Raw genomic sequence first — 16,354 nt, 5'->3', positions numbered from 1 at the left:
GTTTGAGTCCTGCCTCAGCAGAGGATAAAGAGTAATACAAAAGGTATGACATTTTTTTTTTTAACCTGTTCAGTGTCGTTCCCCAGTCTCTTCATCATCTCTGAAACTTTTTCATGAGCTGAATGACTCTCTATATTGAAATACAGAAAAGCAGCCGAGACCCACAAAGTGTAAGAGGCAGTGAACGTTCTGTGTGAATTCAGGAAGCTAGAAAAGAGAAACACAGGGAGGAAAAACGATGAGATGTAAAAAAAGGAAAAGAAAAAAAATTGCAGCAAGACACCTCAATGGGTTAGATTCACTAAGCTCACCGATCGTGTCCCCACCCCCACCCAATTCACTAACCTTCTGCCCAGTCCGATCCACACATGCAAATGAGGGGAAATGGCATGCATAAGTAGGAAGGCAGCGATTCACTAAACAGAAGAAGGAACACCAACTGGGCTTGCCGATCCAAAATGAAGCAACTGCTGAGGACCAGTTGCTTACTGTCCCTGCCGACTCTCCTGCTCTCTATTGCCCTGAAATCTCCCTGCTCTCTGTGAGCCAGTGGTTTTAATCCGAGGGTTTAAAGCATTTTCTGTTCCATAAATGATTCCTAATGTTGACCTGTCTGTACCTATGCCCCCCCCCTTTGTTTTGACCTCGCTTGATATGAGAGTAAGCGCATGCGCGGATTGCATCTATAGCCAACCAGGATGGTCTGCGCATATGTTGCGATCACTCTGCAGCCATCCTTGGGGTATGCGTCTAATCAGATAATTTGCATGAGGTCGCTCGGCAAGACTCGGCCACAGATCGCCCAACAACGGTGAGCTTAGTGCATCTAGGCCTAACTGCTATGTTCCAATGTAGGAAACTAGACACGTGTCCAGTAAAATATTACGCAAAGCACAAAGTAGAACATTGGATGTCCAGGAGAACCAATTTATTCAAATCAATGTTTAAAAGTCATATAAAAGTCAAAATAAAAGCAACCTCAGAATATATTAGGTACAAAATATGTCACTGATGGTATGTGCTCACAAAAGTGATCCATGTTTCAGCGTGTGATTAGCGTTCCTCAGGGGTCCTGGATGAATGGACACAAAATGGGTAGTACCTAATGCCTCAGACAAACCACTCGGGTCTAGACTTGCTGAGAGCCGGTGCCAAGAGAGGGGGGAGCAGCAGGTACTGTATTCCCCGGTGCTCCGATCAGCCCCCTCCCAGCAACTTTTTTTTTTAAATTCAAATTTAGACATTATCATTATACAAATACAGTAGTACCTTGGATTACGAGTATAATCCGTTCCAGGAGCATGCTCGTAATCCAAAATGCTCGTTTATCAAAGCGAGTTTCCCCATAGGAAATAATGGAAACTCGCTTTGATGCGTTCCCCCCCCCTGAGAACCGGCATTGCTCCCCTCGAAGCCCCCCCTGCGATCAGGCACCCCCCCATGCGATCCGTCACCCCCCCCCTGCCACGATCCGAGCCCCCCCGACACAATTGGGCACCCCCCCGCCGCTTCTTACCCTCATCTGGGCACTCTAGAAGATCGGACTCCTCGTTTGCTGGGCCTTGAGCATGCTCAGATGCTCAAGGCCCAGCAGACGAGGGCCGATCTTCAAGAGTGCCCAGATGAGGGTAAGAAGCAGCGGGGGTGCCCGATCGTGTCGGGGGGGGGGGGGGTCGGATCGTGTCGGGGGGGTGCCCAATCGTGTTGGGGGGGGTCGGATCGTGGCGGGGGGGTGCCCAATCGTGTCGGGGGGGGTGCCAGTTCGAGGCAGGGGGGGTGCCGGATCGCAGGGGGGGCAGATTGTGTGGGGGGGGTGCTCGTAAATTGAGCCATGCTCGGTTTCCGAGGCACCGATTTTGCAAATGTTTTGCTCGTCTTGCAAAACACTCACAAACCGGTGCTCTCGTAAACCAAGGTACCACTGTAATAATAAAGAAATAATTTTTACAAAACAAGAAAATAAGGAAAACAATTTTCCTTAAATCAACATTAATCACTGTTTCCTCTAGCCCAGATTACGGGAGAAGTTATCCTGACAGTTTAGGAAATAAACTACAAAAAATCATGATTCAATGATCAACTATTAATGGTGCAAATAAACTTTTCTAAACTCCAATTCTATTTAATTCAGATGGAGACTATTTACTAGATTCATGAAGCTGCAAAAACTGTTCACGCTGTACAGAATCCCAGAATATATATTCACAAACTTTAAGTTTCACGAGACATTTACATGGAAACTTAAGGTAAAATGTGGCTTCCAGGGCCAATACTCTTGGTTTTAAAACCAAAAATGCTTTTCTTTTTAGCCATGTCAGGAAAAATTAAAACATTATCTCCACAGAATTTTGTATGTTTATTCTGAAAATAAGCTTTCATAATTAAGGACTTATCTATCTCTCTCGCACAAGTCACCAAAAGAGTAGACCTGGTTTGAATTGTATCTTGTGAGTCTTCAAGGAAACCCGTCAAGTCAAACCCTATTGGGTCTACCTCATCTACTCCTGATTCTATAGATTTTTTTTTCTGTGGAATGTAGTGAAATAAAGGCTGCTTACTTTACCTCACTGGGGATCCATCGTGAAGGAAAACCAAACAAAAAACAACCTCACAAGATTACATTGTATATTCCAAAGCAAATAACTTTTTATTCAGTAATCAGTTTGGATATATACAATGGAGAGAAGACAAAAAACCCCTCATACAAACAGTGCCAGCATATTTCTGTAAGTATGGTGCAGCTTCTCTAAAGAAACTCTGCCAAAGCATGGGGGTTTTATACAGAAAGTTTCTTTGTCTTAGACCATCCCCTGGCTGTGAATATGTATCACCCTATTGGAGCAGATATGCTGCCTATCTAGCCCATCCCTTGTCCACGCCTCCATTCTTCCCTGGAGGCCCTGGACAGGCATAGCTTCTGGAACTTTCTTCTTCTTGACGTTTCCATTCTTCACACGGGTACATCGGTATCAGTGCCTCAGTACATTAGCCTGGCAGCACTTTATTTGTTCTTAGTTTCCCGGATGGAGTGTCCTGCTGACTTGCATTTTCTTTCAGCACTGTTAAATAGCTCATTGTCTTTCCAGCACCGTTTGGTGTCCTTGGGAAACTCTTCACAGCAGGAAATCTACACACTCACATGCCACACATTAGCATCTCAGCATCTGAACTGAAACCAGTTTGCACAAGCCTGTGACTTCAGCAACTCCAGCAAAATGCAGGAATAGGTCTCACAACTTATAAAAGTCTCCCATAGGCTCCTGTCATCTATCTCAGTAGTAAGAATTTGTTATAGGCAAAGTTTTTGCATCAGTCAACCCCAAGATTTCTTTAAAACATTTTTGCAGCAAAATTTCTGACGTCAACAAATGAGTCTTTGGGAAATTGACTAGGCGCAGATTTTTCACCCGTAACATATTTTCCATCATCTAAAATCGAGTGTGAGTAATATGTGAATCTTTAACAGATGAAGAAGACACAACTCATAGGGTTGAGACTTGAGATTCAGTTTCTGCAAAACCTTCAAGTTGGAATCAATATTTTCTAACTTATGTACTACTTCTTTAGAAAACTTTACATTCTGAGTCATCACTGACTTCAATAACCCCTCGACCCTAGTATTAATCATCCACTGATCTTTAAGGGAAACATCTTGTGGCTCCTCTCGGGTCTCTTGTGCAGCCAAAGCCTCCTCCTGAAAGGATATGGCTTTTGGCATCTCCTCAAAAACTAGAGGAGATGCCGGTTGCACAGACAGGACCATGGGAGGACTAATGGATCCATTTATTGGATCCAAACCAGCAGATGTATTTGGAGGAGGGGGTGGAGTTCGCTCTAAGGGACTAAGCAATGCCCCTGATAAGGAATCTGCGCCCACAATTTGTCCAATGGCATTAGGAGGCAAAAGGTGCCTATCCATAGGACCAGCTGATACAAGCGTCAAAACTTTTGCCTTCACTTTTCTTTTCCCCATCAGCATTAATTAGTAGAATAGTCTTACGTATCCTGGAAATAATGGTTTCCCTTGTCTCTTGTGTCTCCAAGGGGCGTGCCCTAAGGGGCCCTGTGACCAAGCCCTGCAGCCGTGTGCTGCAGTCACGGCATCCTTTTCACTCTCAGGTAAAGGTCCCTGATGACGTAGGGGCGTCTGTCTCCATGGGTGCCTGCAAAGATTCGGCTCCCAAAATCGCCACCTCTGCTGATATTGTCCAGAGCACCGATTCTCAACTGCAAAGAAACAGTCCCTCAAAACAGCACCTCACTCTCAAGTAACTCTCCTCTCTCCCAGAAACTTTTAAACAACGATTTGAATAAACTGGTTTTCCTGGACATCCAGAGACTTGTGTTCTACTTTGTGCTTTCCGTGCCTCAATTTCGTTTGTGGAACACTGGTCCTTCCTCTCTGCTTGTGTTTGCCCTTCTTGCAGTAAAATATTACAAAAGGTTTTGGGCTTTGAAAGGGCAATTCTGGACTAAAAGCCACTGGAGAGCATCACTAGACGTTTGGCTGCATTATCCTGTCCGTCACTAAAGAAAGTAAATTCCCAACTTCTAATCATGTGAACTAGTCATCCTCCCCCTCCTTCCACAGCGACTGGCTCATGAAAAAGAGACATCCAATATGTTTTGGAAGATTACAATGTACCACCTTCTGCCCTGCATTGCTCCATGCTGGCAAATACTCACCCGACAGCAGAACGCTGGCATGCACTCAACCCCTCCAGCTCCTTTGTCAGAGAAGACCTGCCGTAGCTCTTCCATTGACTGCAAAGTACCGGTTCCAGGAAGGGCCACCAAAGCTGGAAGGTCAAATGCAATAATATTAGACAGGATGTTTCACGGGTTGGGGTCAGAGAGGGGATTATGGTGCTGGGCTCTGCAGAAACTACGGAGGTCTTGTTTAATGGGGTAATATGATATGGGTAGAAGGGGGGATATTGGAATATGGTTTGTGGTTTTCTATGCTTGAATGTTGTTTGTATCACTGTTTAATTTATGTAAACTTTTAATAAAAATTTATTGAAACAACAACAACAAAAAAATATTAGACAGATCCCGAGAAACATCAACAGCAGCAGCCAGGTAACTCCAGGCACTTTCACAGTTTACAGACAAAACTGAATTTAGCAGGCATGTGCAACAGCTATAAGAAAAGGTGACAGAAGCGTCAATTCTCATACCGCTGTGGAAGAGAGGATTACAGGACACTTGGTACGAGATGTCGTCAGAACAGAATCAACTTCCCTTGCTGGCTCTTCACATCTGAGACTGTTGCTGAGCAAACCCTGGATGAGAATGAGCAATAAGTCAGGGCAGAAGACACGTTGACATGCCCAGGCAAACAATGCAGGAAGCACCACAGGTTAGCAAGAAATGTCCCAGCACCACAGAAAACTTTCTACCATCAGGAGCTTCTCTCTTCTTTTTGGTCTTAAAAATGAAATGATAACTTTTTTCTTTTTTTAATCCAATGTTTTTACATTGTAATCCACTTTGACATATTATAAACGGTGGAATATCAAAACTTTTAACTATTAAACTATATTTGCAACTTCAATGGTATATATACTTGTATCTTTCACACCAAACGTGGGACTATCGCAACACATCCTGACTGGTCCAATTTACAATCTGCAGATATTTTATTACGGTGTTAGGCCTAGGGCCCGGGGGTAAATAAACTTAGCATACATGTCTCCTCAAGTCTGTTTTCCTAACCTCCTTAACCTTAGTATTACCTTGACAACATCAAATGCTTTACTAAAAACCCAACAGCTTTTCCCTGACTTCAGTTGCATGCGTACTGCTCAAATAACATCAGTAAGGACAGACCTGGGTGTTATTAAAACAGAGAACAATAGAGCAAGACCAGCCGTTTACCAGTCCCTGCAACACCTCATTAATAACCTCAAAAGGACAGTAACGCCAGAGGGGACCTGAATGTTATCCAAACAAAGAAACTGGCCAGGGGAGTAACTGAAATTCAGCATGCTACCGATATGAATACACAAGTCTGTTTATCTGACATTTTGACCTCTTTGACCTGAATGTTGCCCAAACAACTTCAAAGGGACCGACCTGGGGTGTGCCTGAATCAAAGGATGCTGTTACTGCAGGACCAGCTGTTTAACTCAGCAGCTTATAAGGACGGAATTCTGCTCCTAGAATCCAGAATCCTAGCCGGCTATCCAAGACGTCAGGTCTAACGGGGCAGACTCCTGTGTCCTACTCGCCTATCCATTGAGGGATTCCGAATGGTGAAGGGAGGGTTTACGTGAGATACGGTGATGATAATTTATTCTTATATATATATTAAAGTGTTATTGTTTATGCTTTATATTGTCTGTGTGTTTTTCTGAGTATCTCTGATCATCCCACTTGACAGAAATTAGTGGCGGAACATACGGTAATCCATATCTTAAGTTTAAACTTCAATATTTAAAAAATATTTCACATATATCATACAAATACAAGGTTTTCTATTGCAAATTGGTTTTCTTGTAAATCTCAAGCAGCTTTCAGTTGCCTTTCTTATATTCTGCCTCTATCTAGTTGGGTTCAGTGTGGATTACAGATCAAGAGGGAATTATAAACGTAATTATTCTAAAAAGGAGGGAAGCACAGCCCAAGCTAAAGGTTGAAGAGATTTACGAATTCATCTGATCATAAGAGGAAGTCAATTCTATACCAAAGATCCTAAGTAGGTGAAAGTAAGCCTTCATTGAGTTTTGTCTCTTACATTTTAAATGATGGACAATCTAATTTAAGTAAATGGGCTTCTCTCGTGGTATGGAACTGTATAGGCCTTTTTTAAAGCGGTGTGCTGATCTTTTAGAAGTAAGGCCAGAGATCTAAAATACTATCTTGAATTTGATTCTTGATCTAATAGGTAACCAATACAGTCAATTAGATCACGTAGTAGCTGCAATTTCTCGGGTATACCACAGTACAAAGCATTACAATAATCCAAAACAGGGGAGAATTAATTGAGCAATTATTCAAAAGGTTTGCTGACTCAAATTAGAACGGACAAGTTGCAGCAGTCTTAAAAAAACCCATTGTGAAGGAGCGTTAATCTGAGTTCGAGTCTACCATAACCCCAAGGCCTTCTGGCTGACTTTCTCCAGATGATAACGTCAACTCCTTTTTTAACTAATTGTTCGTAATTTCCAAACCCTCTTTTACTAAACTGTGATGATAGTGGTTTTTACCGTGGCCCAGGACGCTAAATTCTATGGGTGTCAGAGCATTTAGCGCTCCAGGCCATGGTAGAAACCTCTACCGCCACTTAGTAAAAGGGAGGGTTAGTCTTTACACAGTTTAATTTCAAAAAATGATTGCGAGCCCACGAATCAACTTCTGCTATCACACATTTCATAATCGCTTCAATATTTATCTTGTGCTGGACATAACACAAATATATGGTCCACATAAATGTACATTGATGCAGCTGATATAAAATGTAAACCACCCAACAGGAGAGGAGAGAGCAGAGAGCCCTGAGGCACTCCACACCAAACCTGCCATGGGCAGAAGATTAGTGATCCCTTTTTAAACTTTGCAGGAATTCCTCAAACCAGCTTAAAACCCTGCTTTGAATTCCCAGTTCACTCACTCTAACTAACAAAGTAGCTGAAATGTCAAACTGCAGCTGGACTACCTGTTTGCCTCTATGGAATTAAGTTCTAATTTCGGAAACTAATTCCACCAACAATATCTCTGTCTAAACCCATCTTGAAAAGAAAGGTCAATGGTTGATTTATTAACCACCTTTATGAAGAGATTCACTCAAGGCTGTGTATAGCAAGTGCAATTCAACATTAAAAAACTGACAATTTTGTTAATGGCATAAACATAAATGCAACGAATGAGGTAAAGTCAAAATCAGTAAATCGAATTGTTCCGGAGTTTCTCAGGGCTGATTCCACTAGGGGTCAGGCGGCTTTCTGGGCTGAGTCTTCGCTCGTGCCTCCAGTGGACATTTGTAAGGCTGTGGTTTGGTCTTTCTTGCATTCCTTTGTCAGACACTACCGGGTAGACGTTCAGGCGCGTCGGGACGTGGTGTTCGGTGAGCATGTTCTGGTGTCAGCCCTTCGGGGGTCCCGCCCGTGATGGGAACTGCTTTGGTACATCCCACTCATAAAGATTAACCTCTACTGATCTGGAAAGTGCTAAAGAAGGAGAAATTAGGTTCTTACCTGCTAATTTACTTTCTTTTAGCTTCTCCAGACCAGTAGAGGTCCCCACCCTGTCTGTTGTTGGGGCTGTTGTGTGGGCAAGTTTTGTTTTTTGCTGCGGGTTCTATCCCATTCCGCCATCAACTGAGGTTCTCCTCCAAAGGCAGCCAGTTTAACTTTCAAAATCCTATATGGTATCCTTCCTCCCTTTATCCCTCTTTCTTGGAATTCCTCAAACCCTAATACCACCAGATCCTCCCACAAATTAAAACTATCCTTCCCCTCGCTAAAAGGCATTTCCCACACAGGAAAGCTAGGGACCTCCCTCCACTTCAAAATCACTGAGCTCTGGAACAACCTTACCTCCCCTCTTCGGAACTTGAGCTCTCTCCAAGTTTTCCGCAAACATCTGAAAACCTGGCTTTTCTCAAAAAATGTAAGTCTCCCTCCAATTTAGGAATCAAGGAAACTCTTATATCTTGCCATCCCAAGTCCTGTAAATTTTCTTCCCACTTCTACCTCTAACCCTCTGTTGTAGTTCCTTCCTATTTCTCCTACTGTAAACCGCGTCGAGCTCTACGAACGTGGAGATGATGCGGTATACAAACCTAAGGATTAGATTAGATTAGATTAGAATGCCCTTCGACCAAGCTTTTCAGTTGGAGGCAGTATCCTCAAGCCACCGATACCCAAGCATGCATGGGGTGCCAGCATTGGTGGCTCAGGGACATGACTACTGCCTGCCAAGCTTGGTAAAAGGCTGTCTTTGGGGAAAATATTCAGCTGACTGACCTTGGCTATCCTCATTACCTAAAGAATTTATATCTTGAGTTGGAAGATGCTGGGGAAGAGAGAGAAAAGCAGCTAGTAAAAAATATATTAAGTTAGTCCAATAAAATAAAAAAAGATCTATTTTCTTTTTTAGTTTTGTTTCTATTTATCAACTTCAGAATAGATTAACACAGCAACCACAATATCTGAGTTGCACAAGAAACCCCACAAAATCAAGGTAAAATTTGATCCACATGACCCAACTTCATTGTCAATATAGTACACTGAATACTCATAATATGAAATTTGCAATAAAAAGGACCCGAAATCTCATCAACAAGTTCTTACCCGGAAGAAGTGTGAAGTAATATCATAAGGAAGGGCAAAGGCTCTGGGGCAGTCGTTTCTCTGAAAAGGAACAAACCATGGACAGAACTGTTTAAAAGTTGTTGTGAGTTGACGTATATCTGGCATGACCTTTAATGTTAAGTTCCCCATGCCTAGGTCGGTTCTCGGGAAAATAGCTGGGGAAAGCTAATGCTTATCCCTGGACTTAGGAGCATGGAATTTTGGGACCTTCTGGGACTCCGCATGGAAACAGGGCTTGATGGACTCTTCTGTTCATGTTTAGTCTAGAGATCTGTGACACATATTCCTAACCATCCCATTAAACGTGGTCCGAAACTATTGTAAAAATTCAACGTGTTCCGAACACTGCAGTTCGACTACATTTTTCTCTGTCTAAAGCCAATTGCATTTCTTCTTCTTTTTTGCACCTTCACTGGCTGTCTTTCAACGCACGATTATTATTTAAGTTTTATTGTTTGGTGATGCTCCAATTTATATGTATGATTGTTTTGATCTTCCTTCAACTTTAGTTACTTATGCTTTTATTTTTCCTGACTTAAGAGGGAAAAAGTAACCAAAATTATATACCTCTTCTTTCTCATTTCAAGCAGCAAGATTGTGGCGAAATCTCCCAGTCCCAACTAAGATCTATTTCAAATTATAGATTGTTTAGAACGTCTTTGAAAACTTTTTTTTTCCCAAAAGTTTGTTATATGTTAATTGATTGGAAAGCACTGTTTCTTTTTCATTTGCTATTTTAAATTTTGCTTGTCCTTCATAATTTGAATCCGTGCTGGATTAGTATAGGTCTATGCAGAACAGAAGAGTATATGCTATGCTGGGACGATCGCAGGCTCCTCTTTGGTTTCGTAAAATCTTGCTATTTCGGATTCTTCCAGGTACTTGTGATCTGGATTGGCCACGGTTGGAAGCTATTCTTATGTTTAAACTCCTACCAGGAATTTAGAATTGTCTGAATATCTCACCAGCTCTGTGTTAACCAAGTGAAAGAAATCTGCACAACTCAGTGTGGCATACTCTCTCGCACCGTGCACCGTGATTAGAATCGAGGGTGGGAGGCTCAGCAGAATCCTGCACAAGAGCACAGAAAAGGGCATTTAAAAATTCAGAGAATAACAAATAGCAAATTCATCCTCTGAAAATCAGAGATCACCGAGTCTGACAAATTACTACCCAGACAAAATAATCTATGCTGCTCAAATTGAGGATTACACAATGATTTTACATTATGGTTAAAAAAACACAACAAACCTCACATCTCACTGAATAGAAATTCGGATGTGAGGTCTTTAGTGATCATTGTTTCCCTAGGTCTCATTTCAAAGGGTTAGTAGCTTGGAATTTTCGTACTTTTTGGAATCGTGTTACTCTTTGTTACTTGTGACCTGAAACGGGAAATTGGGCTCAGAACGGGTTACAAATCAGGTACACAAGCATTTTTCCCTATCTGTCCCGGTGGATTGTCAGGGTGCTGAGGCTGTAGCTCTAAACACTGCACCACCCCTTTGGATTTCTTAAAGTTGAGTGGGGGGGGGGGTACACTACTGGCAACAGGGTACATGGAAAGAGCCGTAAAACTAAGATGGTCTGGAGATTCACCCTGGTTTATTTCTCAGCAGCAGGATTCACCAAGTTGGATGTGACAGTTTCTCATGTAGCCAGGATAATTCATTTAGCTTCCAAGTCACAAAAACAAAGCTCTACATGTTTCTGTTTATTATACACTCGATACCCCACAGATTGTTAAAAGTTACAGTGGCTTACAAATAAATGCATGTCTGCAGACTGAATACCTCTTACCTGTTACAAGTCAGTAATTCCTGCTGTCTGAGGAGCTGAACCCCCAGTTCTGAACCAGTTCCAGTGACCTGTAATCGCTCCTTAAACACCTGCAGCAGGAAGTGACTGGAAGAACAGGGAAAAGCCAGTTCCAGATCAAGTATCATTTCCTGGAGAAGAAAGAGTGGTGAAATTACAAATCATCCCCTTGTGATTCTTGAGAGAACTACCTTCAATAACAGATTTCATGGATTTTTCACATTTACTTAAGGGACTGGGGTTATTTATATACCACTTATATCCTAAGTGGTCTACATTCAGGTACTTTATCATATTTCCCGGTGGGCTCAAACTCTATCTAGTGTACCTGGGGCAATAAGGGGATTAAGTGACTTGCCCAGAGTCACAAGGAACAGCGAGGGATTTGAACCCACAACCTCAGGGTGATGAGGCTGTAGCTCTAACCCCTGTGCCACACACTCTGGCACACCCTGTGGGTTAGAGATGGGATTGGTGGTTGGGACATCTCTACAGGTCATCAGCAAATGAGAAAGGGGAATTAAAGAACAGCTCTTTGTGTACAAGAGAAAAATCAGCATTAGCAGAGTGTTCTGAGAATGAGAAATGTTTCTCAGAGGTTGGAAAGACTTGCATGGTCTGTGTCTCTTATATGGCCATTCACTTGAGGATGGGCTGGGGAGGGCTTCGACGGAGACTCCAGTAGATGGAACCTAAGCACAGTACCGGACAGAGCTCTGGGGTTCTGGCCCAGAAATAGCTAAGAAAAAGGGCAATTTAAATTAAATGATTAATTTATAGTGTGTATGGTTGGGCAGACTGGATGGACCATTTGGGTCTTTATCTGCCGTCATTTACTATGCTTCTATCAGAATAGGAGAAAGTTGTCATGAGAAAGGGAGCAAGGACAGAAGCATAAGGAAGAACACTTCCCTCCCCAAATGGATGCTCTCCAGAACTTTTGATTCTGTAACAATCATCAGGAAAAGAATAACTATATTGATGCAATAAAAATATTTTCTACTAATCTGTAGTCCCCCCCGATATTCACCCGGTGATGGTAAGCATTCTTTTAAAAGCTTACTGTCACTGGCTAAATGTGGGCAGGCTGGCATCAGCATACGACAGTTCTGTGGATCCTCGCTGAATACTGTGCCAATACCCACATAACTTTAAAAATAAGTTCTAAAAGTGCCGCAATGCCCCTCGTGACTTTCCTCCTTCCTTCCCACCCCTGACTTCCCCAGTGCTCTAGGCAGGCCCTCTCCCTGGGCCTCATGAAATGACTTCACACGGCAGCTGTACTCCTGCCCCCAACCCCCCACTCGACCACTAGGAATCAGAGGAAAGCGGGGGGGGGGGGGGATCATAGCACTTTTAAAACATTTTTAAAGTTTTGCGGATATCAGCCCGATATTCTAATGCTGAATATCAGCTAGGCCTGCAAAAGCTCTGACGTCCACGCCCACATTTAGCACTCATAAGAAACATAGAAGATGACGGCAGATAAGGGCCATAGCCCATCAGGTCTGCCCACTCTACTGACCCACCCCCAAGTCTACTATCCTAGGGATCCCACTCCTGGTGACAGGTTCCCTTGGCTTAACCCTCTAAGGGATCCCACATGGGCATCCCATTTGCTCTTAAAATTCTTGCACACTGTTTGCCTCGATCACCTGCACCGGGAGCTCATTCCAAGGATCAACCACTCTCTCAGTGAAGAAATATTTCCTGGTGTCGCCATGAAATTTCCCGCCCCTGAGTTTGAGCAGATGCCCTCTTGTGGCTGAGGGTTCTTTGAGAAAGAGAATCTCTTCTTCCATCTCGATACGGCCGGTAAAACGTCTCGATCATGTCTCCTCTCTCCCTACATTCCTCGAGTGAGTACAGTCAGTTATAGTCAGTGCCAGCATCTGCATCGCTAGGACAGATCAAAAGTTAAAGCCCATCTCCCCCGTGACATCGCTCCCCCAGTGCAGGAGTACAGCTGTGGCAAGCAGTCGCGGCAGCTATTTCGTGAGGTCAGCTTGTAGGGGCAGGATCAAGGGAGCTGTGCTCTGCCCTCTTAAACCCACAGGACTATCAACGATCAGAGGTAGGCCTGGTGGTGGTGGGAGAAGTTTGGAGGTACAATGCATTACTTTTAAAACATTTTTAAAGTTATGCAGGTGCTGGCCCGATTCAGCTGGTTCCAACACAACTGTCTTATGAGCTGACCTAAATTAGGCTGCTTAGAGAGGGGGAGGGGGTTCTGGCTCCTCCCTAATGTCGCCTCCTGACCTACCCACTTTTTTTTGCGCGTGGTCAGGGGTTACATTCATTGGCATTGACCAGTTTAATGCCACTGATCATTAGGGGTTAGGCAGGAGTCTCTCTTATTTGCTAAAATCCCTTTGAATATCACAGAACCAACCCGCCAGAAGCATGCTGAGTGACGAGAAGTGACAAGCTGTTACCAACCCACTTTACCTGCAACATGCCCAAGATGTCTGCGCTCCCTGCCCTGGGCTGATGGCAAGATTCTGGTTCTTCCAGCAAGCTCAAGGGTTTCCTTTCAGACCTGAAGCAGAACACATCAGTACTTAGATAAATACCAAAGGTCCATAATGCCAGTGGACAGTCCAAGAAAATGTATTTATTTATTTATTTAATTTTCTATACCGTTCTTCCAGGAGAGCTCAGAACGGTTTACATGCATTTATTTAGATACTCAAGCAGTTTTCCCTCTCTGTCCCAATGGGCTCACAATCGATCTAATGTACCTGGTACAATGGGGGGATTAAGTGACTTGCCCAGGGTCACAAGGAGCAGTGTGTGCTGAGGCGATATAGCGATTCTCAGAAGCAGGCCAGACCATGGGTCCTCAGGCATGGAAGGGTTAAGTCTAGGGTATTCCCTTCTCTTCCCCATCTTAGAACCACAAGAACTCTGATGATCCTGGAGCTCTGTCCAACACAACCTTACATTACATTACATTTCTAGACCGCAAAACCTCTCAGATCGATGCAGTTTACAAGAAGTAAGAAAACTGGACAAACCCAGCGGTCTACAAACTAATCAGTGATCCTTTTAGTTCTCCAAAAATCTTACAAATAGAGTCGATTTTTAATAATTTTTCCGAAATGGCACTATCTTGGTCCTCCATCAAGTTTGGGACACACTTCATCTGGTTTCTCCTCAGAGGCCTGTCTGATATGGGTGACCCTAAAGCATAGTCTTCAGAGTCATAGTCAGCAAGTATCTTTCTCACCCCTGTGCCCCTCCCAGCCAACATCTCTCACTCTCTCACCCCTGTCCTGCATTTGGGGTACCTCAGCAACGATTCCAATCAGCAACCTGCAGGCTTCCCTCTACTACAGTCCTGCCTGAAGAAATATCACAATACTCAGAATTCTCAAGGTCACAATTATAAGAACATTCTGAGACACGAGATCATGGCCTATGAACTCCCCTCTTTCCTGATGTTCATAGCCTCCATCCCTCCCTTGCCCCATCGTCTTGTAACTGTTCCAGCTGCCAAGTTGGCCAGTGAAGCCTCTTCAACCCAGTGGGACAGTGGACATTTTGTACTAGCTCTTATTGTATTTCTTGGCTTTTTAAACTAGTTGTATACCAGTATATTTATTTATTTTATTTTAAAATTGTCTATACCATTTAAAACCTAAACGGTTTACATAAAATTACAAACATATAAACAAATAAAATCAGACAAGATAAACAGAAAATCAGCAGTAAAAGGATGAAAGCCAGAAAAGGCTAAAAATCATGAACATTTTTTCAAAAGTCGACAGTCATGAGGGATCAATATCTAGAAAAAGGCATTTACAAATAACTGCGTTTTGAGTCATTTCCTGAAATTGCCCTTTTCTCCACATTTTCGTAATTGACTCATGAGTGGGTTCCACAACTTATTCTTTTTTTACATGCACTGGCAATGCTATATTATGTATGAGGAAGGTTGGGGTCTTCTTTTCAATAGAAAGTATTCAAAAAACCCAAAAACAGCCAAGTAAGTCTCTTCCACCTTACATCTCTTTGTAAACAGTGACATTTTTGACTCTACAAGCTAAACTGACATTATTCAGCAACAAAGGTTACCTTTTGCAGAAATCCATTAGTGCCTGAAGAATCTCCACACAAGCCTCCTGCAAATTCCCATGACAACCCCCGTCTGCCGAGGACATCGGGAGATAGCCCTGGTACACAGCCCAGCGGTGATATTCTCGCCTGCAGGGGGAACCAGAGAGCTCAGCCAGACACTAATGTTTACACCAATGTCTCGCAAACTTTGCCGCACTAAACATGGTGACCGCGGCTCGAGGCATCCAGAAATGCGTGGATGGCGACACGATGACATCACGTGCATGCGTGACATCATCATGTCAACATCCGCACATGCATGCATTCAGATGGATCCCTGAGCAGCCAGTGGGCGGTGCTGCAAGGGAAGCCGCTTGGAGAGGAGAGGCGCTGGCTGACTGCCTACCAAACGTGCCTCTCTCGCCACGAGAAGTATATCCTGTAGGCAGCTGGCGCCAATGCCTCTCCTCCTCCCTGGCGTTTCATGGCACACCTGGAATCTCACGCGGCACACAGTTTCTGACGTAATGGTTTACACCAGTGGTTCCCAACCCTGTCCTGGAGGACCACCAGGCCAATCGGGTTTTTAGGCTAGCCCTAATGAATATGCATGAGAGAGATTTGTATATAATGGAAGTGACAAGCATGCAAATCTGCTCCATGCATATTCATTAGGGCTATCCTGAAAACCCGATTGGCCTGGTGGTCCTCCAGGACAGGGTTGGGAACCACTGGTTTACACAACACCCTGCCCTCAATAACAAGTGCTGTCCATCAGCTTTCCTATGGTGTGTGTTCATTTTCATTTCGTATGTTCTGGGGCAGACAGTGGCTAAAGTCACCACTAAAATCCTGAGAGCTGATGCAGAAGCGGTAAATTTTCCGATTTCTAAATGGAGCAGCGCTCCAAAAACTTTGCATGCAAATAAGGTCTGCGGAAATACAATCCAGTCAGTCGTTGGAGAAACGACTGATACATGGAAAGAGACAAATGTGCACATGCGCAACAAACAAGCTACATTAAAATGACGTGCCTTACTGTAGCACATCATAAGCGCATGTCATAAACATCATTGGGGGGGGGGCACGGAGAACTACCAGCAGCAAATCATGCCATTTTTAAAAAAAAATTTACACTATGCAATTTGGCAGCCTGTCCT

At 43.5% G+C, this 16,354-nt stretch overlaps 1 protein-coding gene across 3 annotated transcripts in view; it reads right to left on the bottom strand.

Moving 5' to 3' along the window:
- FANCA (FA complementation group A) overlaps positions 1-16,354 on the bottom strand; it is a 184,026-nt gene that overhangs the window by 40,729 nt on the left and 126,943 nt on the right. For all 3 annotated transcript variants that reach the window (XM_033940379.1, XM_033940381.1, XM_033940380.1), the window contains exons 30-37: positions 15,213-15,341; positions 13,584-13,674; positions 11,118-11,266; positions 10,283-10,388; positions 9,297-9,356; positions 5,181-5,285; positions 4,687-4,799; positions 66-207 (exon numbers count right to left, since the gene is read on the bottom strand). In XM_033940379.1, the coding sequence (XP_033796270.1) occupies positions 66-207; positions 4,687-4,799; positions 5,181-5,285; positions 9,297-9,356; positions 10,283-10,388; positions 11,118-11,266; positions 13,584-13,674; positions 15,213-15,341 (895 nt within the window). The remainder of the gene's footprint in view (positions 1-65; positions 208-4,686; positions 4,800-5,180; positions 5,286-9,296; positions 9,357-10,282; positions 10,389-11,117; positions 11,267-13,583; positions 13,675-15,212; positions 15,342-16,354) is intronic.

Source organism: Geotrypetes seraphini, chromosome 4 (assembly GCF_902459505.1).
Source record: "Geotrypetes seraphini chromosome 4, aGeoSer1.1, whole genome shotgun sequence".
NCBI lineage: Eukaryota > Metazoa > Chordata > Amphibia > Gymnophiona > Dermophiidae > Geotrypetes > Geotrypetes seraphini.
The sequence above is the reverse complement of the archived record's forward strand: the minus strand, read 5'-3'. Positions and strand labels throughout refer to the sequence as shown.